The following is a 22254-nucleotide window of genomic DNA, read 5'->3' as shown; positions in this document are numbered from 1 at the left end:
AATAATATATTTTACAAGCTGTCTTTATCTTACCAAACCCTTTGTGTGATTGACAAATTGTACAGTCGCTGTGTACTGAAGTGTCTGCTTGCCACTTTTCTTGACTTTTAATTTCCAAAGTTTATCCATCAGTTGACTGGTAAGTAACGCAAATTAATAAAATGCAAGGGCAATAATATTTTATAGGAAGATATCATTATAAAGAACGATACAAATCTCTATTTGACTAGTATTAGAGATTGGTTGTATGGGGTCAGAAGGAAACTTAAAATTTGGAGTATTGCACATTTCTCTATCCACCAACCATTCATTTTGTATACTACTTAAATATTTACATAAAAAGAGAAAGGCAGTTGGAGATAGATAAAAAGAAGATAGAGAGAGAGAACAATTCATGTTATCTATTTAAATTCAAAACAACAAACAAATACCACTGATGTCTTTTATCGCAAATTTGATTTCTCGTGTGTTTATAATATTAAAGTTTGTTTATTCCAGATTCAGTGTTTAAATTTAAGTGCGTTGTGATATGATAAACTTTAACGTTACATTTCTGCAGAGAAGGGAAACATGCGCATTGCAGTGATTTTTCATTAAATATTGAGTTTGGCCCGCGACGTTGTCCCAATTTTTTATTTTGGCCCACTGTAAATTAGAGTTTGACACCCCTGGTCTAAGGCAATAATAATATGGTGGTGAGCTAATAAATTTGTGAAGCACTGTCGGTTGAAAATGTGATTCAAATACTAATACAGCATGTAATTCATCAAATTACTCTTTCCTTTAAGCTAAGTTTTGTATTTTAACAGAACTTCCAGATATATACTTTATCACAATGGTTTGTTTGCTTTGCTGCGCTGGAGTAACCAGAAAAAACCCCCAGAAAAACTAGTTTTGCTTGATATTTGTCTGAAAACTCCCAATGGGGAAACAAGGGAACAACCCCCAACATTCATGAAGTGCACCAATAAAATATGCTGTCTAAACTGTTAATAAGCAAAAGCTTACTACCATTATTCACTGTGTAATGTAATTGATAATTGCTAGGTAAATGTTTTAAGAGTTGAAACCTGCGTTGAAGATTTTTTTATAGAATTTAAAACAGTATTTGCTCTAATTAACCTTTTTCTTTTTTTCATTCATTCATTCATCTTCCGTTCCGCTTATCCTCACTAGGGTCGCCAGCAATCTTCGGGCGAGAGGCGGGGTACACCCTGAACTGGTCGCCAGCCAATCGCAGGGCACATAGAAACAAACAACCATTCGCGCACACATTCACACCTAAGGGCAATTTAAGAGTCCTTAGAGAATTTGAACCCCGGTCCTCAGAACTGTGAGGCAGATGTGCTAACCAGTCTTCCAACGTGCCTCTTTTTTTTTTTTTTTTTTTTTTTTTAATTAAATGTATTTTTTTCAAGACATTGTTGCATTTTCTAATTTCAGGATATATAGTTTATAAATGGGTATGACATCTGTTCTCTCAACATTTTTTGGGTTGATAATGATCTGTTTTCTCATCTTATCTCTCTTCAGCACTTTATCGCAGGTCATTCATGCAGTAGCAGCCCTTCTTTATCCTTTTACCTGGCAGCACACCTTTATCTCCATAGTTCCAGAGATCCTAATTGATGTTGTGATGGCACCCACCCCATACCTGTTGGGAGTACAGAAACGCCTGCTTGACCAGGTTACCGACCAAAGCGATGTGAGTTACACATATTTTAAGTTTTGTTCTACTGAAACAAAAGCAACGGTGTTGTTGTTGGGGTGCTGTTAAATGGCAGTGAAGTGATGCTACATTTACCTTTTTCTCTGTGCCTTTCTACTATTTCTCACAGCTACTGATAGTGGATTTATCAGAGAACAAAAAGGAAACCTTCATTGTTTCTGTAAGAGACAAAAAAAATTTTTGTCTATTGCATGCAAGGATTGTGCTCATGGTTCAAATAAAAAATATTAAAAGGTCAGAAAATACCCTGTTGCAGATCGGTGATGAAGGCTCTATTCTTCCCCCAAAACTGCAAAGTGAAATCCGAGAGGCACTCAGTCAGAGAAAGAAAGCATCATGTAGGTCAACTGCAGTGTTTACAAGTGTTCAATATCATTCGTCATTCATTCATCACAACATTTGTGTCGTCTCTTTCAGCGACAGAAGATCTGAACCATTTGGTGTCGGAGGCCTTCCTACTGTTCTTTGTGAAAACAGTTGGTCATTATATGTCCTATGTGAAATGCAGTCAGGCTGGAGAGCAGAGGACGTTTGAGAAAAGAAGCTTCTACAAGGCCATCGAGTCAAAAACAACACGACACTTTGTCAAGAAGTTTATCCAGACTCAGATGTTTGATCTGTTCATCCAGGAGGTGGAGCAACAGCAGACTGGACCACAGCAGGGTGAGGCTCTTCACAAGGCTTGGACTCTCCCATTAACTTGATTTCAATAACATATTGTATATGTTCATTGATGATTCAAGAAGCTTGGGTTGTTACCATTCAAATTCATTCAATGTACTTTATATTTACTGGTTCTGTGTATTGATTTAAGTTTCTGTTGTTTTTCCCTGTAGGAATATTTCACAAAAAGATTGTGGAATACCAGGATAAGAAGAAAAAGGAAAAGACCAAGAAACACTAGTTCTCACATAGACTGTATATAATTGAGTACGTAGATAATGAATGTTGCACTGTTTTTATTTGTCATTTTCTGTTAAATACTTATCTGCAAAGTGACATACTATATTGCTGCTACTTAGTCAAAACACTGGTTTACAGTCTATTGCTGGTGAGCTGGAAATAATTTCAATCAAATAAAGACTAGTTTTGTTTTTTTTAAATCCACCTGCGTAGTCTCATAGAAAGAAATTAAGAATGGGTCATTTTTGGGCATTACTTTTATTTTTTTGTTCACTTTGTTGACGAATATTTTTTCTCCAGAACCAGAATTGGGACTTTATGGTTTGACATTTCAGATGACCACCAGCCTACAGCAGATTTAATGTTTAAAGTTAGCTGTTACATCCTAGTGATAATGAAGGTTCATCACACTACCCCATCTAGATGATGCCAAGAGGAAGGCAGGGGCTCAGTCTGTAAGGCTAAATAAAACAGTGCAAAAACACAAGGGTGAGAACAACCACGAACAAAGACTATTGAAAGCATCAAACGTGAGAAGCAAGAGCAGTGTTGCTTGCAGCCACACAACCACACGTCGGAATAACAAATACCACGTGCACAGGATGTGGCTTAAAATGCTGTCAATGGTGCACTGTTGCACAAGACACACTAGTGATGCTTGATGCGCTTTCACTCCAGCCACCTGAGCCTCTATGCAGGTCATGGGGAGTTGAATCTGGGACTCTCAGATGCATTCTGACACACATCGCCCAACCGTTTATTCAACAGTTTATTTGTGCGCGCACAAGACGGAATATGTAGTTTTTTAGGCACCTCATTTGGCAGGTGGGGAAAAATAAGTACAACAGCATTCTCTGTAATCCAGGTATAAAATCCTTGCGTGCATAATGGCTTCAGGCATTGAAACTCTTCAGTGCTGTAGCTTGAAGATGTCATTTCTGCTGAGTTATGTAGCTCACTTTTTTTTCCTCTTCTCCTTGATTGCTGAAAATGTTTTGTTGTGTGTATGCTGAGAGACAACTTCAAATCATAATTACTACTCTACAAAATACTGTATGTCTTTGGTAAACAATGTTTGATTTGAAACATATTGCACCTGTTATTGATATTGTAAAATTGATCATCAAGGGAGAGGGACAAGAGCCAACAGCTCCAGTTAATTGATTTTTTTTAATTATTATTGTTATTAATATTTTGTCTCAGGACTGCTAGAATTTACACAAAGTATACGTTTCTGTATTATTTGCATGGATTATTTAAAATGTAATGGGGGGGGGGGGGGGGGGGGGGGGGTGGTGCAGAAAATGCCCTCCAATTCTGGAACGACCAATATGCTGTAAGGGTAAGTAAAATAAGTCAATCTAAAGAGTATATACAAAAGGTACAATCCAAAGATGGTGATCATTCAAAACGACTTGCTCAATAGAGGATAGCATGGCAAAGTGATGATTGTATTACATACCAAAACACCAAATCAGATAAAACTGGTTCTCAAACTTTTTACATCAAGTAGGCCTAGCACCTTAAAAATACTGGCCTCTCCAAGTACCACAATAATGACCAATGATTCTGAAAAAATAATATTGGAAGCCATTGTAACATTATTCACAGCTCAGTTTGAACATTAATATAGCGCTTAACTATAGGAAAATACAACTGTACTCAAATAAGGATTCAATGAAAATTTATTACACATCACATTTAAGTAAACTATATACAACGGAAGGTTGTTAACGCAACTGTAGTCATGTTGGTCAGAATCACAAACCAGAAAAATAGATCATTTAAATTTGCGTTGAAAGCGTCATTTTTGCGTCCTTGAACAGATATCGTAACCCCACCGGTGGAATGGCATTTTTAAGGCTACAGAGTGGCTTCGCGTTTTGACCACTAGGTGTCCCACTGCCTCCACACAGTTGATGAGCCATTGGGCGCTGTTCAGTAGAGGAAGAAGCGACAACCACAACACCTTCCATAAAGGTAATAGACGATCAAAGAACAACCTTTCAACTTTCGATCAAAGGCAAATAACTTGGTATTTGGCTGCTATGTCCGAATTCTATTGCTCACTCCGTCTCGCCCTGCTAAGCTAGTTTGTTTTAAAAGTCTCTCTGTAACACCAGACCTCTCGATCTACTTTAGCAAATAAGCGGCTAACGAGGGTCAGCTAACTAACTGCCATCAAGGTGGGTTTTTATTTTATTTTTTAAATTTTTTTATATTTTTTTTGGGGGGGGGGGGCGGATATGTTAAGATTTTTCGAAACTTTTAAGCAATTGCGCCGTCGCTGAGCGAGCAGTAAAACCGCTTACTGTATTTCATGGACTGTCCTGTCTCCCAAACTTGACACAGTTTGGAACTTCAGAAGCTAAGCAGCTAAGGCTAGCAGGTAACAGTTTTATCTCCGAAATGGTTGCTTCAAAGACAGGCACCGAGTCGCTTAAAATTTACAATTGCTAAGAAGTTAAATCATGTGCTTTCGTGATATGTACGTTTCTCTTTTCCACCAACTACAGCCTCCGAGGTGACGCTAACGTGTCGACGTACTGCTCTTTATTTTGGGCGAGTTGAGTTAGTCATGCGGTGACTCCATCCAAATCTAATGTCATGCCGTGCACATCTCGTTTTTACGTGGCACTAACTTAAATGCGTGATATTTTTTCGATCTAAACTATTTTCTAATGTCTGAAAATGTTTCCAGATATATAAGAGTTGGACTACGGGTTTAATTGTAAAGCGAATGTGAGTCGACTTCGGGACAAACTGAATGTCAAAATCCATTCGCATTTGGGTCTTTTTTTATAAGTCTGGTGTGACAGTTAACATTCGTTACTGTTTTGATGCTGTCGATATGACTAGCAAACACTACCGGGCTTCCTCTAACATTCCAAAAACATGCATGATACGTTATTTGAATAATCTAAACTACCCATATATGTGTGCGGTTGTTTTTCTACATGTACCCTGTAATTGACTGGGGAACATCCCAGGGTGTACCCTGCCTCTTGCCCATAATCACCCTGGAAAGGCTTCAGCTCCCCGTGACCCAGAATAGAATGAGCCTTATAGAAGATGGATAAACCTGTAACAAAAGTGTCATTTTGCACATAGTGTTGGTCAACTATTTGGACAGAGCAAGTAATATTACGCCACGCAAGAACAAAATGTTCTATTCTCACATAACATACATGTTTACTGAAAATATCTGGATTTCATCTAGCCTCACCTGTCCGTGACTTGTTTGTGAAAATTCTTTGACACATTTGATGATGGATGGATACTTTATTAATCCTGTTGAGGAGATTCAGGACACACCCAGCTATTTAATTCTCTTGTGTACAATCACTCAACAGTAGCGCTGATTTAATTACCTCAAAATGTACATTGACTGTATTGAGAGAGAGAGTAAAAAGAATCAAATTTGATCACATAACTGAAGGCTGTTCTATGTGTACTTCTGTACCTTTCATAAACATATTGTGACCTAAAATCACAGTCCTCTCCAAAGGTATTGGAACGGCAATGTCAATTCCTTTGTTTTTGTTGTATCCTGAAGACATTTTGGGTTTCAGATCAAAAGATGAATATGAGACAAATGTTCAGAATTCCAGCTTTTATTTCATGGTATTTAGATCTAGATGTGTTAAACAACTCACAACAGAGCACCTTTAATTGAACCCACCCACTTTTCAAGTGAGTATTGGAACATGTGACCTTTGGGACTCGTCGGCATGCTTCGGTTGGGCCGGCCTGGGGGCTGGGTGGCGTCCCCCTGGTTGGATCCCCTGCTGGACAGGCCCGCTGGTTTGGCCCCCCCCTTGTGGGCGGAGCGGGCCGGGCCCACCCTTCGTCATTGTGCCCCCTAAGCAACTCCGTACACCAGTCGACTAACATGCACGTGATATGGTGTTCATTCACTAATAAGTTCGATAGACACGCTATAGGCTTTAATTGCTTGTGCTGGGATCACAAATGAAAACACAGGTTATACTAACATATCAACTCACAGGTTCTTACAGGTGTTTAGACACTAAAAAAAAAAAATCCCACCACAGCACTCGTCAGCAACACTGCCTTGCTCATTTCACACATCCTGTCCTGTCTTGCCCTTTTCTGTCCTCTCTCATCTAGTTCTCTTGGTTAGAACTATTGCATGTCCTCACCGGGTGTCCCCCCCCCCCCCCCCCCCCCCCCATCCACAAATAAGAACACAATTTGACTCTGTCCCTCTGTCTGTCCCCTTAAACTCTATTCTGTCCAATTGCATTTTCAATAAACACCAGAATAATTTAAAAAATAAAAAATAAGCAGGAGTATTTTAAACTCCCCTGTTGCACAGCAAAACTGTTCAGCACAAAAGGCATACCGAGCCACCATTCTGCAAGGCCATTCAGATGAACAGGACAGGTTTATAAAAAAAAAAAAAAAAGGTGACTAATGGGTGTTTCTAGTTTCTCAGGTGTTGCCTTTTAGATTGATTGCTTAAACATTAGATAGTGCTTGTTTTTGGCTTTAGGTTTCACCTGTGAAGACCAGTGAGATGTCTATGGGAGAAAAGCAAACCATTTTGAAGCTGAGAGAAGAGGGAAAATCGATCAGAGGTATTGCACAAACACTGGGAACAGCCAATACAACAATTTGGAATGTCCTGAAAAAGAAACAACTGGTGTACTGAGCAACAGACATTGAACAGGTCGGCCAAGGCTATCAACATCTGTTGATGACAGAAACATTGTAAGAACTGTGAAGAAACACCCAAAGACGACAGTCAGTGACATCACTGCCAACCTCGACAGAGCAGGGGTGAAGGTATTACAATCCGCTGTCAAAGAAGACTTTGAGAGAAGAAATATCCAGACCATACCACAAGATGCAAACCAGTCATCAGCAAAAAGAATTGGAAGATTGGATTTTGCAAAGAAGTATAGCCACAAAAGTTTTGGAACAAAATTTTATGGACTGATGAAACAAAGATTAACCTCTACCAAAGTGATGGAAAGTCCTAAGTATGGAGAAAGAAAGGATCTGCTTATGATCCAAAACACAAGCTAATCTGTGAAGCATGGTGGAGGTATTGTCATGGCTTGGGCTTGCATGGCTGCTTCAGGAATGGGCTCGCTAGTGTTTATTGATGATGTAACTCATGATGGCAGCAGCAGGATGAATTCTGGTCTACATAACAATTTTGTCTGGCAATTTACAGAAACATGCATCCAAACTAATCAGGACAAGCTTCATCATGCAACAGGACACTGACCCAAAAACACATTGCCAACACAACAAAGGACTTCATCACGGGGGGAAAAAGTGGAAGGTCTTAGACTGGCCAAGTCAATCACCGGCTCTTAACCAAATAGAGCATGCATTTTAGCTCCTGAAGAGGAGATTGAAGGGAGAAACTCCCAGAAACAAACAGGAACTGAAAGAGACTGCAGTAAAGGCCTGGAAAAGAGTTCCAATGAAGAATGCAACAGTGTGGTGAAGTCAATAGGTCGCAGGCTTGATGACGTTATTGCTAGTAAGGGTTATGCCACCAAGAATTAAATCTTATTCACTTTAAGTTAATTTGTCTGTTCCAATATTTTTACTTATTTGAAAAGTGGGTGGCTTCAAACAAACGTCTTGAGTTGTTTAACACATCTAGATGTAAAGACTATGAAATGAAAGCTGGCATTCTGAACTTTTGTCTCATTCATCTTTTGATCTGAAGCCCAAATGTCTTCAGTATACAACAAAAACAAAAGAATTGACCTTGCCGTTCCAATACTTTTGGAGGGGACTGTATGTACACAGAGTGACTCCACCTTGTTCTTTTACATTTCCTTCTTGTTTCTTCATAACTGTGCTGTCTCAATGCCACTTGCTTTCCTTCCTCTTTTTATGCATCAATCTTCGTATGATATCATAGTCTTGTGTTTTCTCAGACTCAATGCGGTAAGAACTGCTCTAGTTTTGGGCTCCATCATTCGTGACAGGGGATGCAAATCCACCTCACCTTGTTTATGTGTGCATGTCTTGTTTCAGGTAAAGCATGGCAATGACGGGCCAGAGCTCATGCTCCTCCATGAGTAACCACACCAAGGAACGTGTCACTATGGCCAAGGTGACCCTCGAGAACTTCTATAGTAACCTCATTGCCCAGCACGAGGAAAGAGAGATGAGGTAAAAGTGACCAAGTTAAACTGCCTCTTTGTACTGCTTGGACTCAGTATCCCAGAATAGTTTGGGCTGATATAAACATCCAATTCCAAGATAACTGTACTCTGCCTCTCATGGTCAGGCAGGTAAAAGTATAAACTCATGACAGAGCTCAAGTGTGGGGGAACCTTTTAGATAGAATAAAAGTGAGTGTGACGAGTGGTCTTAAAATAAAAGCCTTAGACTAGTGATTAAGTGTTAGAGGAAAAAAAACACTTGCTGAGCCTCTTGGCAATCTTTTTTCTGAGACATGAAGTCTGTTTCATGTCAGTTAATGTAAAAAAAAGTTGTTCGTCTCATGCAACAGTTTGTATGATTCTGTTCAAAGAAATTCCAATTTTAATGGTTAGAGACTTAATGCATTCTTCTTCAAATCTGTGACACAAAAGGTAAGGTGGGGGGCGGCGGGTTGAGTGACATATTTCTCTCCAGATTAAGAGGAGATGCTTGTATACAGTTTCTTGTCCCTACAATTAAATTCCTCACCATTGTATCATTCAGTGTCAAATATTGTATCTGGTAGAATTGACTGTCGCTGCAGCAAAACAGTAGTAAACTGTAAAATTGTTGTCCCAGGCAAAAGAAACTGGAGAAGGTGATGGATCAAGAAGGCTTGGCTGATGAAGAAGTGAGTGATAACATGATTTGAAGTAATATAATTAAAAAGACTGTTATTGTCTGGTGTTGTGCTGTATGTCTCTAATGGCAACAATGTTGTGTTTACAGAAAAGTCGCCGGCGTACGGAGCATGCAAGGAAAGAGTCCGACTTTCTTCGTCTAAAGCGTACCCGACTCGGTCTGGAAGACTTTGAGTCCCTCAAGGTGATCGGCCGTGGAGCCTTTGGAGAGGTAAAACCACTAATTCACGAATACTGAATCCTGGATGCCATTGTAGAACTACATACAGTTGGTACGGAAAGTATTCAGACGCCCTTAAATGTTTCACTCTTTATTTATATTGCAGCCATTTGCTAAAATCATTTAAGTCCTTTCCCCCCCACATTAATGTAATGTTGACATTTTTGCAGATTAAGTTTTTCACACCTGGATTTGGGGAACATCTGCCATTCCTCCTTATAGAGCCTCTCCAATTCTGTCAGGTTGGATGGTGAACGTTGGTGGGCAGCCATTTTCAGGTCTTTCCAGAGATGCTCAATTGGGCTTAAGTCAGGGCTCTGGCTGGGCCATTCAAAACAGTCACGGAGATGTTCTGAAGCCACTCCTTGGGTATTTTAGCTGTGTGCTTAGGGTCATTGTCTTTTTTGAAAGTGAACCTTCGGCCTTGTCAGAGGTTCTGAGCACTCTGGAGAAGGTTTTCATCTCGGATATCCCCGTACTTGGCCGCATTCATCTTTCATTCATCTGCAACCAGTCTCCCTGTCCCTGCAGCTGAAAAACACACCACAGCATGATGCTGCCACCACCATGCTTCACTGTTGGGACTGTATTGTGCAGGTGATGAGCACTGTCTGGTTTTCTCCACACATGCCATTTAGAATTTAGGCCAACAATTTCTGTCTTGGTCTCATCAGACCAGAGAATCTTATTTCTCACCACCTTGGATTCCTTCAGGTGTTTTTTTTAGCAAACTCCATGCGGGCTTTCATGTGTCTTGCACTGAGGAGAGGCTTCCGTCGGGCCACTCTGCCATAAAGCCCCGACTGGTGGAGGGCTGCAGTGATGTTTGACTTTCTAGAACTTTCTCCCATCTCCCGACTGCATCTCTGGAGCTCAGCCACAGTGATCTTTGGGTTCTTCTTTACCTCTCTCAACAAGGCTGTTCTCCCCCAATTGCTCAGTTTGCCCGGACGGCCATCTCTAGGAAGGGTTCTGATCGTCACAAACGTCTTCCGTTTCAGGATTATGGACGCCACTGTGCTCTTAGGAACCTTAAGTGCAACAGACATTTTTTGTAACCTTGGCCAGATCTGTGCCTTGCCACAATTCTGTCTCTGAGCTCTTCAGGCAGTTCCTTTGACCTCATGATTCTCATTTGCTCTGACATGCACTGTGAGCTGTTAGGTCTTATATAGACAGGTGTGTGGCTTTCCTAATCAAGTCAAACACAGCTGGACTCCAATGAAGGTGTAGAACCATTTTAAGGATGATCAGAAGAACTGGACAGCACCCAAGTTAAATATGAGTGTCACAGCAAAGGGTCTGAATACTTACGGCTGTGGGATATTTCAGTTTTTCATTTCTAATAAACCAGCAATTATGTTTTTCTTCTGTCAATATGGGTGCTGTGTGTACAGTAATGAGGAAAAAAAATAACTTAAATGATTTCAACAAATGGCTGCAATATAACAAAGAGTGAAAAATTTAAGGGGGTCTGAAAACTTTCCGTACCCACTATATAGTGGTCAGTGTGTCCTCAGCCTTCTCTAGTTGGAAAAACATTGACAAAGAAAACAGATTGTTAGTGACATCTGCAAGTACGTCATGGTCAAAGTCACTGAGGCCACATAAAATCAGCTAAAGCGTTCATGTGGCTCGTATCAGCAGTGTTTTGTCTCGCTTTCTTGCAGGTGCGTCTGGTGCAGAAGAAGGACACTGGGCACGTCTACGCCATGAAGATCCTTCGCAAAGCTGACATGCTGGAGAAAGAACAGGTGAGGTTAAGGTGAGGCAACACTGCTCCTTATCTGGTGTCATTCCTTTTAATGGTCGGTTTGATTGCGTAAGGTGGGTCACATACGTGCTGAGCGGGACATCCTGGTGGAGGCAGACAGCCTGTGGGTGGTCAAGATGTTCTACAGCTTCCAGGATAAGATGAACCTCTACCTCATCATGGAGTTCCTACCTGGAGGTACGAGCGTTGCCGCCAAGTTTACAGAACCAAAAATCATAAATGAAAGTGAAGACAGTAAGTATGCATTTGCTTGTCACCCTTATAGGAGACATGATGACCCTCCTGATGAAGAAGGACACGCTGACGGAAGAGGCCACTCAGTTCTACATCGCAGAGACAGTGCTGGCCATCGATTCCATTCATCAGCTGGGGTTCATCCACAGAGACATCAAGCCAGACAACCTACTGCTGGACTCCCGGGTGAGTTAGGAAGCATTTTAGTCTGTCAATTGCCCTTTTAAGCACACATGTGGAATAGAGATTGTTGCTACCTACTACGGTGTTGGAAGTTTAAATTAATAAATTTAAAAAAAGAAAAGAAAATAGTAATTTAGTTACATGAGCTCAATAGTGCGTGGGCGATATGGCCTTAAAATAAAACCGCAAAAGATGTTTGCTTATAGAAGACGTAATGACAATTTATGACATTATTAAAAATAAGTTTGATTTCTCTCCCCCCCCCCCCCCCCCCTTCTGGAATTTGCTTTATTTCTGCTGATATCAAAAAAGCGTTGAAGCCATTTTTTTCCTAGAAAGTTTTGTCCCCAGCATCAACTTCCACAGAAATTATAGAGTGAAGAAAATGGCTTTCTCTTGTAGGGGAGAAAAACAACTTTTGTCAAAACGTGAATGTCAACACAATTTTTCATAAATTAACATTGAATTTAAAATGAACTCTGTGGCTTGGCAGATTGTCTTGTTGAAAAGTAACGCCACACCCCCTTCAGCAATGAATGTGATTTTATACAGTACCTCCTCTCTGTTTGCAGCCATGTTGTTAGTGCAAGCAGTGCACATCAACAAGGTAGCGTTTTGAGCTACGGAAGCCGCCACTTAATCACTTAAAAATTTGCAACTAAGTCAAATTAATTGAATCGTCCAGACCTAACATGAAAACATGAACGTTTCTGAAGTGCTAACGAAGGCTCCATGTGTTGACGTTTCAGGGTCATGTGAAGCTGTCTGACTTTGGACTGTGCACGGGACTGAAGAGAGCACATCGGACAGAATTCTACAAGAACCTGAACCATAGCCTGCCCAGTGACCTCAGTAAACAAAGTCAGGCAACCTCTTCCTTTTACAATGTAAATTACATAATACATGTGTATATATTAGGAATTACATAATTTTTCTGTGCAGGACAATTTTATTAGAATCCGGTTGAAATTATGTGTACAGTATTTGAAGCAGTTCGAGACCTCAAATCCAAATATTGTGACTCTTCAATTTTATGACAATTTTTTACTCACGGCATCAGAGTCATTCAAAAGTTAATCCAAATGGTTTTGTTGAACAACCTTTATACAGTATCATAAAAACTGTTTTATATCCATCTTACATAATGTTTCTACTCAGGGTTTGAACATAGTCTATTTGGAAGGCTGCTGTAGTTCCTGTTTTGTTTTGGGGTTTTTTTCCAGTGTAAAAGCATTGTAATACTAACAGATTGTCCCCTCACAGCCTTCCAGAACATGAACTCCAAGAGAAAAGCAGAGACCTGGAAGAGAAACAGGAGGCAGTTGGTACGAACAAGAAAGCGCAGTTACTCTGCATGCACACCACACAATAATCACTTTCTATTTTGTATACATAAAATGAATGTAAATGGCAGAGCAGCTGCCTGTTGGTCTTAAAGGAGACATTATGCTTTTTTTTTTTTTTTTTCCTCCTCCAAAATTTGTAAACAATTCTTAGGTGTCTTAATAACATACTGTATCTATGACATGATTTTGTCAAATTAACCCAATGATCAAGAATGAATTAGATTTTCTCCAGCATTGTTCCTGCTTTGCCAAACTCAAGCCGGTTTAGGTGCCGGGCCTCTCATGCGTCCCCTCCCGTATACTGCTGGGCAAATTGCATAGTCTAGCTTTTTTTGAATGACAACCAGTGGGCTGGATGTGGCCGGGCGAGAATGTGTGTGTTCTGGCTTCTACTAGTGGAAGCAGAGCCCAGAGTGTGCAAAACAAGTAAGTACCATAACAATGAAAGCATTTTTGTAGCACATGGACATATCGCTAACACAAACAAAAGCACCCCGCCACCCCGCTAATAACTTTACCAAGCAATCACATAAGCGCTACTAGTCCGTGAACCAGAGAAAACTTAATGCAGATCTGCTTACATGGGGGTTAGGCCACCACTGGCCAATTTAACCACACACACACACACACACACACGCACACCTAAAGAGAACACCCATAGAATTTTTATCACGTGTGGAGTCAGCATTTCAGGCACTCCAGACACTCAACTATTTGGATGCAAACATCCATCCATCCATTTTCTACCGCTTATCCGAGGTCCGGTCGCAGGGGCAGTAGCTTTAGCAGGGATGACCAGACTTCCCTCTCCCCAGCCACTTCATCCAGCTCTTTCAGGGGGATCCCGAGGCATTCCCAGGCCAGCCGAAAGACGTAGTCTCTCCAGCGTGTCCTGGGTCGTCCCTGGGGTCTCCTCCTGGTGGCACGTGCCTGGAACACCTCACCTGGGAGGCAACCGAATCAGATGCCCCAGCCACCTCATCTGGCCATCTAGTCTTAAGATCCTCCCGGATGACAGAGCTTTTCACTCAAACTCTAAGGCAGAGCCCGGACACCTTGCGGAGGAAACTCATTTCGGCCGCTTGTATCCGGGATCTTGTTCTTTCTGTCACGACCCACAGCTCGTGACCATAGTTGAGGGTAGGAACGTAGATTGACCGGTAAATTGAGGAAATTCTGGCCCACATCCGGCGTCTCAGGAGGGGGAAGCAGTGCACCATCAACACTGTATAGCGGTGATGGGGCGTTGCTGACCTCGACTCGGGACATTGTGAGTCGGTGGGGAGAATACTTTGACGACCTCCTCAATTCCCCCAACACGCCTTCCCATTAGGAAGCAGAGTCTGGGTTCTCTGAGGCGGGCTCTCATATCTCTGGGGTTGAGGTCACCTAGGTGGTTAAAAAGCTCCTCGGTGACAAGGCCCCGGGGGTGGATGAGATTCGCCCGGAGTTCCTGAAGGCTCTGGATGTTGTGGGGCTGTCCTGGTTGACACGCCTCTGCATCGCGTGGACATCAGGGACAGTGCATCTGGATAGGCAGACTGGGGTGTTGGTCCCCCTTTTTAAGAAGGGGGACCAGAGGGTGTGTTCCAACTACATGGGGATCACACTCCTCATCCTGCCTGGTAAGGTCTATTCAGGGGTGCTGGAGAAGAGGGTCTGTCGGGAAGTCAAATCTCGGATTCAGGAGGAGCAGTGTGGTTTTCGTCCAGTCCGTGGAACAGTGGACCAGCTCTACACCCTCAGCAGGGTCCTCGAGGGTGCATGGGAGTTCACTCAAGCAGTCTACATGTGTTTTGTGGACTTGGAGAAGGCGTTCGACCGTGTCCCTCGGGGGTGCTTTGGGAGTATGGGGTACCGAACCCCCTGATACAGGCTGTTTCGTCCCTGTACGACCGGAATCAGAGATTGGTCCGCATATCCGGCAGCAAGTCGGACTTGTTTCCAGTGAGGGTTGGGTTCCGCCAAGGCTGCCCTTTGTCGCCGATTCTGTTCATAACTTTTATGGACCGAATTTCTAGGCGCAGCCGAGGCGTAGAGGGGGTCCGGTTTGGTGACCTCAGTATTGCATCTCTGCTTTTTGCAGATGATCTGGTTCTGTTGGCTTCATCAAGCCGTGATCTCCAACTCTCACTGGAGCAGTTCGCTGCCAAGTGTGAAGCAGCTGGGATGAGAATCAGCACCTCCAAATCTGAGACCATGGTCCTCAGTCGGAAAAGGGTGGCGTGCCCTCTCCAGGTCGGGGATGAGATCCTGCCCCAAGTGGAGGAGTTCAAGTATCTTGGGATACAAACATTAAACCATCATGTCTCCTTTACGGAAATAAGGCTAATTATATTGGCCCATCTCAAAGCTTTGCGCGTTCATGACCAAGTCAAACTTTAGTGTCAAGTGGACTCAAGTAATATTCAAATGAGCAAGTACAAGGATGTCACCATGAGGCATCGTAACACAATTTACAATGTGATATTAAGCAGTCACAACTTAAGCTGATGGAACATGAATGTTCCACTGTAACCAAACTACAAGTACTGACCACCTTGAATCATAAGGACATTTAAGTGTTTCTTTATTGTGTCACTCATGTATACAAGCTGTCATTGGGCATTAAAAAAAAAAAAAAAGAAAGCAGACATAAAGGAATCGATTACTGCCTTCTTTGTCATATGGCCAACACTTGGATGTCATCTTCATCAATTATGGATGTTGGAGTTATACAGCACCTACTGTAATTTCTCGTGTATAATTCACATTTTTTTTCACAAAAAGGCAATAATGCGCATTATACATGAGTATAAGGTAAAATGGAAAAAAACCTTCACATTTTATAAATGTATGCTGCCATCTAGAGTTTATGAAAAAGCTGTACACTTTCATTCCAATATGCTACCGCCACCTAGAGGTTATGAAAGGTGTACACTTTCATTCTAATATCCCTCCGCCACCTAGAGGTTACGAAAAAGGTGTAGCCTACACTTTCATTCCAATATGACGGGTACGTATGACTGCATATATGTACAGTTGTGCTCATAAGTTTACATACACTGGCAGAGTTTGTGAAATACTGTGTTTTGTGAATTTTGAAATAGCAAGTAAATAAAAAGAAACTATTACGTGTTCAAAATAAGCGCTTCAGAATAATTCTTTGAAAAAACGAACAAAATACAGATAATGTTTTGATCAGATGGGTAGAAGCAAAATCATGCATTTTAAAAATGCATTATACATAGAAGGGTTATCCAGACTTTTGAGGTCAACTTTGGGGGTGCATATTATACATGGGTGCGCATTATACACGGGAAATTACGGTAATTCATAATGTAAATTTCAGAAAGAAATTCAACTCCAGCTCATGTCATTATTTTGTTACTCACCCAAGCTCTCCTATTTCAGGCCTTCTCCACCGTGGGAACACCAGACTACATCGCTCCTGAGGTTTTTATGCAGAACGGATACAACAAGCTTTGTGATTGGTGGAGTCTAGGTGTCATCATGTATGAGATGCTAATAGGTAACAGCCACCACCATCACCTGACCCTCTGTTGTCAAGTTGGAGACCAGGCCAGATAAGGTAGCAGTGGTGCATGTTGTGTGTGGGTTCTTCGCTTTCTTCAGGTTATCCGCCATTCTGCTCGGAGACACCTCAGGAGACATACAGGAAAGTGATGAACTGGCGGGAGACGCTCACTTTTCCACCAGAAGTGCCAATTTCAGAAAAGGCCAAAGATCTCATCCTCAGGTAGGAGCGCCCGGCTTATGTCGTCACTTTGGCCGTAGGCATGCTGCATGCGGCAGCTAGTGGGGCTCGGAGATGCTTGGTGCCATTTGTTATTCTGGGGTCTCGTTTGATGTGTGTCCCGCATCTGATGCACACAAAAATGAGTAGGGACGCATAAAGTAAAATCAGTTCGCGCCTGAGGATGGAATGCTATGGTTTAGTATTGCGGTGTGGTGCTGCGAATACGGTGTATGATTATTTTTTTTTTGACAATACAGGACTCTAGAGTGCGGCTAATTTGGTTGCATACTGTATGTGCACTAATTTCTGAATGGTGTGGCTCAAAAAAAAAAAAAAAAAAGAGGGTCTACCTGTACGCCCAGCCATTTGAGGAAGAAAATAACATTTCCGTGAACGCAGACACCTGAAACCCATTGTGGTCTCTAAACCAATCAGTGATCGTGAAGGGCGGGACCGTCCCCCTCCCTCTGATTGGCAGGACCCTCCCCCTCCCTCTGATTGGCCGTGTGCTTGCCTGTGTATGTGCGCGTGGGCGTGTACCTATGTGCGCGCATGCTTTTAATGCAGTTTTCTAATGGCGAGCCGGTAGCTGGACAGTTCCAGAAAGTTGAGCAGCATGAATGGAATGAGTTCCAAAGCCGAACGCCACCGCGATGATGTAGGAACATTTTGGATTTAAGCCAGATGAACGCGGCCATCCCACTAACACCGACGTAACGTATATTGAGAGAGAGCGAGAGCAATGGATAACACAAAAATATTGTACAAACAGTATAACTAAAGGCCTATTTATACTCCTGCGGGTGTGCGGCCGACAACGCCCGCATTGCATCACCTGACCGACGAATTGGCCCGCGCGGCCCCTCTGCGTACCTTGACACACGCACGGCAAAAATTGTTGCTGCGCGTCGAACGCTGCGGAGATCATCTCTCGTGATTGGTCCGTTTTAGTCACAGGCTGTGATGACGTACTCAGCGTGCCCCTTGGTTCTATATACCATCTACGCCGCCGCCTTCTCGGATCGATTTTTGCAGCATAATTAAACGTATCACCCGGTCATCTAGGTCCATTTATTCTAGCAGACACAGTTCCACGGTCGCCATTCTTGTTGCTTTGTTCCTTGTTACTGAAAGGAAAGTAAAAACGGCTACCGGAAATGGCCAATAAAATGCCGAGGAAACTCCACGCTGTGGTGTCCTAGCCAATACCAGCCGTAGCGACACCCCCGACTTGGAGGTGAACTGCAGTACATTTTCAGAACAGCGCACCTGGGTTGCGCTCGAATATAAAGGCAAACTACGCGCGGGACAGCCGCAGTGACGTCAGCGCGAGCATAAAGAAGCCTTAAGGCTTTTTTTTGGGTGCAGGTTCTGCTGTGAAGAGGAGCACAGGACCGGTGCTGCTGGTGTGGAAGAAATCAAGACTAATCCGTTCTTTGAGGGCGTGGACTACGACCATATCAGGTTGCGACTGTTCATTCCATATTTGAGCAACAGTGTGCACATAAATGTATTATAAGCACAAACTACAAATGCGAAGAAAAGATCAGCTGTTTGGTTGGTTAACACAAGAAGGGTTTTGAACTTTCCAATATCCCCAGTTTTATTTAATGCAGCATAGCAATAATCCTCACTGTAAATTATTAACACATACAGCTAAAGTTTGTTCCTAGGTTAATCTACTTTACATCTGTGTGGCTTTTTAATCTGACCAGATGCACGATCAAATCATGAGTGAGTGTATCAAAACAAGTGAGTGATTTTCGTCTTAGTCGAGATCAGAATGTGGCGGGAATGCGGGTGACCACACCTTCTTTTATGACTTGCACACCCAGCGGGTGGAAAGCATGTCCCTGCTATTTAAAGACCACGTTTGGAGAAAAAGACGCCACACAGGAACGAGCAAAGACGCACAACGCTATCGTACTTTGTGTCTCATGTAAGAGTCGTACTCCTGGAGTAGGTTGATACATACCGAGTAGTTGTAAATTACACACTGAAGGAGTGATGAGATCACGCAAAATGAGTTAACATGACAACCTGCTTGGATCTGCAGAGAAAGGCCGGCCGCCATCCCCATTGAGATTAAAAGCATCGACGACACCTCAAACTTTGATGAATTCCCCGATTCCGATATCCTCACACCAACAGGTATGATTGCAATCACACATTTAGTCCATTTGAAACAAGCCACTAGGGCTTTCACTAGGGCTGCACAATTAGGGCCAAAATGATAATCACGATTATTTTGATCAATATTGTAATCGTGATTATCACGATTATTCCTCATGTTGGGGAAAGTGTCTGTATTTGTATTGCCCTGCTTTTCAACAAACAATAAGTTAAGTTTTCTGTGCAAAATGAAACTTCAAATAAGAATAAATGTTCGATAATAAAAAAATACAATTTATCAAAGAATTTCATATTTATCAAGGGCTAACTGAATAACTCTACTATTAAAGAGTGCAAACACGACGTGCAACTCAATGGAAGCAAATACAGTTTATACGTAAACTAAACCATAACATTAGGCTGTAAGCACCGACTTTTCATTTGAAAATCCCCGTCGTCAATATCGTGAATTGTCAGTGAAGGGCACGTCTCCGTTGTTCTGCTGCACCGTTGGTCAGTCGTGCGTGGTCACAAACTGCAAAGAACTCGACAGTTGTGATTTCCCTCTCTATTTACTCCTGGCGTCTTTCAATGCGGTTAGTATAGTGCCTCGTTCCGAGTTGTGTGTATTCGTCCCCAATTAACACACACACACACACAGGAAAGTTAACTGTTTATTAAGCAAAACCTCAGCGGCACACTTTTATTCAACCAGTACTTGACTACAGCGAATGTATTTGATTGCCAGGTGAAGGGCTCGTCTCCAGCGGACCAACCACACAGTCCTGCAGCCTGAGGGCGGGCCTTATTTTTCATGATTGCCAAGGCATAAAAAAACAACGATATTGTCGTGATAGTTTTTGGGGGAAATATATCATCCTAAAAAATGTTATCGTGACAGGCCTAGGCTTGGTTCTGTTCGACTTCACCTTGTGAGTTTATTTGAAAGAGGACCCAGTTGTCTTTCTGTTCCAAGTCTGAATAAATAAAACCTTTGTGTATTATTTATTGTGATGGCTTGTCACGGGGTGATTAGGGTGCAAAATAAACTCATAAGTCAAGCTATTTGTACACAACTAAAAGTCACTTTTCCATGGCTTGTCTCCTTAAATAAGAGTTTTGTTGTCATAATCTCTTACAAATATCCACCACCACATGTTGCGTGCTGACCTGACGTAAATGTGTATTCCTCCAGCCACTCAAGTCTCCAACCACTCGGACGCCGACCTGAAGAATAAGGACTGGGTGTTCATCAACTACACCTACAAACGCTTCGAAGGCCTCACCGCTCGAGGAGCTATCCCATCCTACATGAAGTCCACCAAGAGATGAAGCAGCCCAGCAACAAGTCCTCGTCCTAACACCTGTCCCAGCACGGACAACTTGATGTCTCCCACTGGGGAGATGAGGAATTTGTTTGGAAAAGGGCTCCCGTCGATCGCTTTGCACGGTAAAAATCGCTGCCTTCATTGCTCTCCATCGTCACTTTTTCTGATGCTACCAGGGCCACCTTCCTGCTCTCCAAGGATTCTCTTCTCTTGACCTTTATGCCAGCCGAAGCGGTGGGGGGATATTTGGTTTGAACTCAAATACCAGCGACATCACATTCCCCCTTTCGAAGCCAGCACCTTTTTCCTCTTTCCAACCAGCGGCCTCTTTGTTTTCTCTATGCTCCACATTTATTAGACACTTGACAGGCGTCGAGTGGTCTCTTCAGGGATTTTGTCCAAATATGTTTGCTGCGAGCGCTGAATGGTGTCCAACCAAAGACTGCATCAAGAACCTCTCTCCTTCATGTCCCTGCGTAGTAACTTAAAATGGTCGTTTTATACAAGACTTGCTTGATGATGACAAGAGGGAATTTAACATGTTACAGAGCACCTTATGTGATGTTCTAGTCTGGCCTCATCGTTTGGCAACTGGTTTTCTTTCTGGGATGGGGCTCCACGAACAAAAGCAGTAGTTAATGGTGAAATAACAAACATTCCCATGGACGCTAACACAAAAATCCTCTTTAAGGTTGACGGGAGCACATCCATCGAGGTCTCTTGTCCGAACTCAACCGATCTGACGCTCCTTTGCTCTCGTCGACGTAAGCGAGGCCTTTGTGCATTTAGTTGAAACTGGAGTCACGCCATGTGCTTTATTTTTAAACACGCTCTCAACCGGGGCCAGTCCACATGCACAATCTTCACTCGTGAGCTGTAATTAGAAGGCTAGACCGCTCCCATGGCCGCAATTTCCAGTATGCTGTCTTCTAAAATGAATGTAAGTCTTAAGGTGTAACACTTCTGTTTATTTACTCCAATAATTCCAAATGCTGATTGTTTGAATGCACAAAATACTATTTTGGAAGGAAATGTAATTCTATTTGATCACACCCAAGTTATTGAATTGACGTCCACAATTGTCTTTGCTTTTAAGATGATCTTTTGTTTAAAATAACCATGATTTAATCGATTTTACAAATGGAAATACAATTGTTTTATGTGCGCTCCCAAAAGTCAAGTTTGGTCAAACATGCAAATGATGCTATCCAAAGCTGTGGCATTGTTTCCGATGACATCATATTGTCACGTTTCAAACCCAACAGCTTGCTCACATCACTTTGTAGCATTGCAAAGTGTTTTATGACTGTATCATCATATTGCCTTTTTACATCAGCCATCCAACATTTAATCTGTTTTTATAAGACAAATTGGCTTCCATTTCTAATTGTATGAAAGTTTATTACCTGTAATATATGATAAAGATGATGAGCACATTATTTTAGAAAAGCCTTCAGTGGACATTTTCCTTTTGGCAGGGTACTTTTTTTTTTTTTTTTTTTTTTTTTTTAAGGAAGTGATCTGTTACTGGAGTAATTGTGCTCAGTCGCCTTCAAAGCAATAGAGTCCATGTTGCCGTGATACGATCTATGTGTTGTTACAAAGGATGCGCGTGTGTATGTTTGCTTCTGTAATCATCTCGAAGTGCGATGTACATTATAATTATTATTTAAACCACTTTGTGCTGATTTTTGTTGTTTTCTCTGCTATTTGACAATGAAGTACTCTGCACTTAACCATGCCGTCTCCTCAACTGCATCAACTCCACTTTCCCTGTGAGATAGTGGTCCCAACATTCTGAAAGATGGACACACTGATTGAACTAAAGTCACAAGTTCCCACAATATTTT

General features: G+C 42.1%; 2 protein-coding genes across 7 annotated transcripts in view; both read left to right on the top strand.

The window, feature by feature from the left end:
• Positions 1–2832, top strand: part of dennd2da (DENN/MADD domain containing 2Da) — a 37771-nt gene extending 34939 nt beyond the window's left edge. For both annotated transcript variants that reach the window (XM_061792550.1, XM_061792559.1), the window contains 5 exons: positions 1534–1705; positions 1839–1889; positions 1986–2067; positions 2147–2392; positions 2566–2832. In XM_061792550.1, the coding sequence (XP_061648534.1) occupies positions 1534–1705; positions 1839–1889; positions 1986–2067; positions 2147–2392; positions 2566–2633 (619 nt within the window). In that variant the 3' untranslated portion in view covers positions 2634–2832. The remainder of the gene's footprint in view (positions 1–1533; positions 1706–1838; positions 1890–1985; positions 2068–2146; positions 2393–2565) is intronic.
• A 1631-nt stretch (positions 2833–4463) lies between these two features.
• stk38a (serine/threonine kinase 38a) lies at positions 4464–22140 on the top strand. Of its 5 annotated transcripts, none has more exons than XM_061792448.1 (14): positions 4464–4612; positions 8657–8794; positions 9407–9458; positions 9557–9679; positions 11359–11442; positions 11516–11639; positions 11728–11882; positions 12629–12740; positions 13143–13204; positions 16619–16736; positions 16841–16964; positions 18333–18428; positions 19021–19115; positions 20272–22140. In XM_061792448.1, the coding sequence occupies exons 2-14, from the start codon at positions 8664–8666 to the stop codon at positions 20406–20408; spliced, it is 1413 nt and encodes a 470-aa protein (XP_061648432.1). In that variant the 5' UTR covers positions 4464–4612; positions 8657–8663; the 3' UTR covers positions 20409–22140. The 5 variants fall into 5 exon arrangements, with proteins under 5 accessions (XP_061648432.1, XP_061648454.1, XP_061648443.1 ...); XM_061792470.1 differs by lacking the exon at positions 4464–4612 and adding an exon at positions 4639–4818; XM_061792459.1 differs by lacking the exon at positions 4464–4612 and adding an exon at positions 4873–5021.
• The last annotated feature ends 114 nt before the right edge of the window (positions 22141–22254 follow it).

Source organism: Phyllopteryx taeniolatus, chromosome 1, assembly GCF_024500385.1.
Source record: "Phyllopteryx taeniolatus isolate TA_2022b chromosome 1, UOR_Ptae_1.2, whole genome shotgun sequence".
Classification (NCBI taxonomy): domain Eukaryota; kingdom Metazoa; phylum Chordata; class Actinopteri; order Syngnathiformes; family Syngnathidae; genus Phyllopteryx; species Phyllopteryx taeniolatus.
The sequence above is the reverse complement of the archived record's forward strand: the minus strand, read 5'-3'. Positions and strand labels throughout refer to the sequence as shown.

Coding starts and splice junctions, on each gene's coding strand:
- stk38a (XM_061792448.1), top strand. CDS start 8,664: ATGGCAATGACGGGCCAGAGCTCATGCTCCTCCATGAGTAACCACACC. Junction 9,680..11,358: donor GCCGTGGAGCCTTTGGAGAG/GTAAAACCACTA, acceptor GCTTTCTTGCAG/GTGCGTCTGGTGCAGAAGAA. Junction 19,116..20,271: donor CGATATCCTCACACCAACAG/GTATGATTGCAA, acceptor GTATTCCTCCAG/CCACTCAAGTCTCCAACCAC.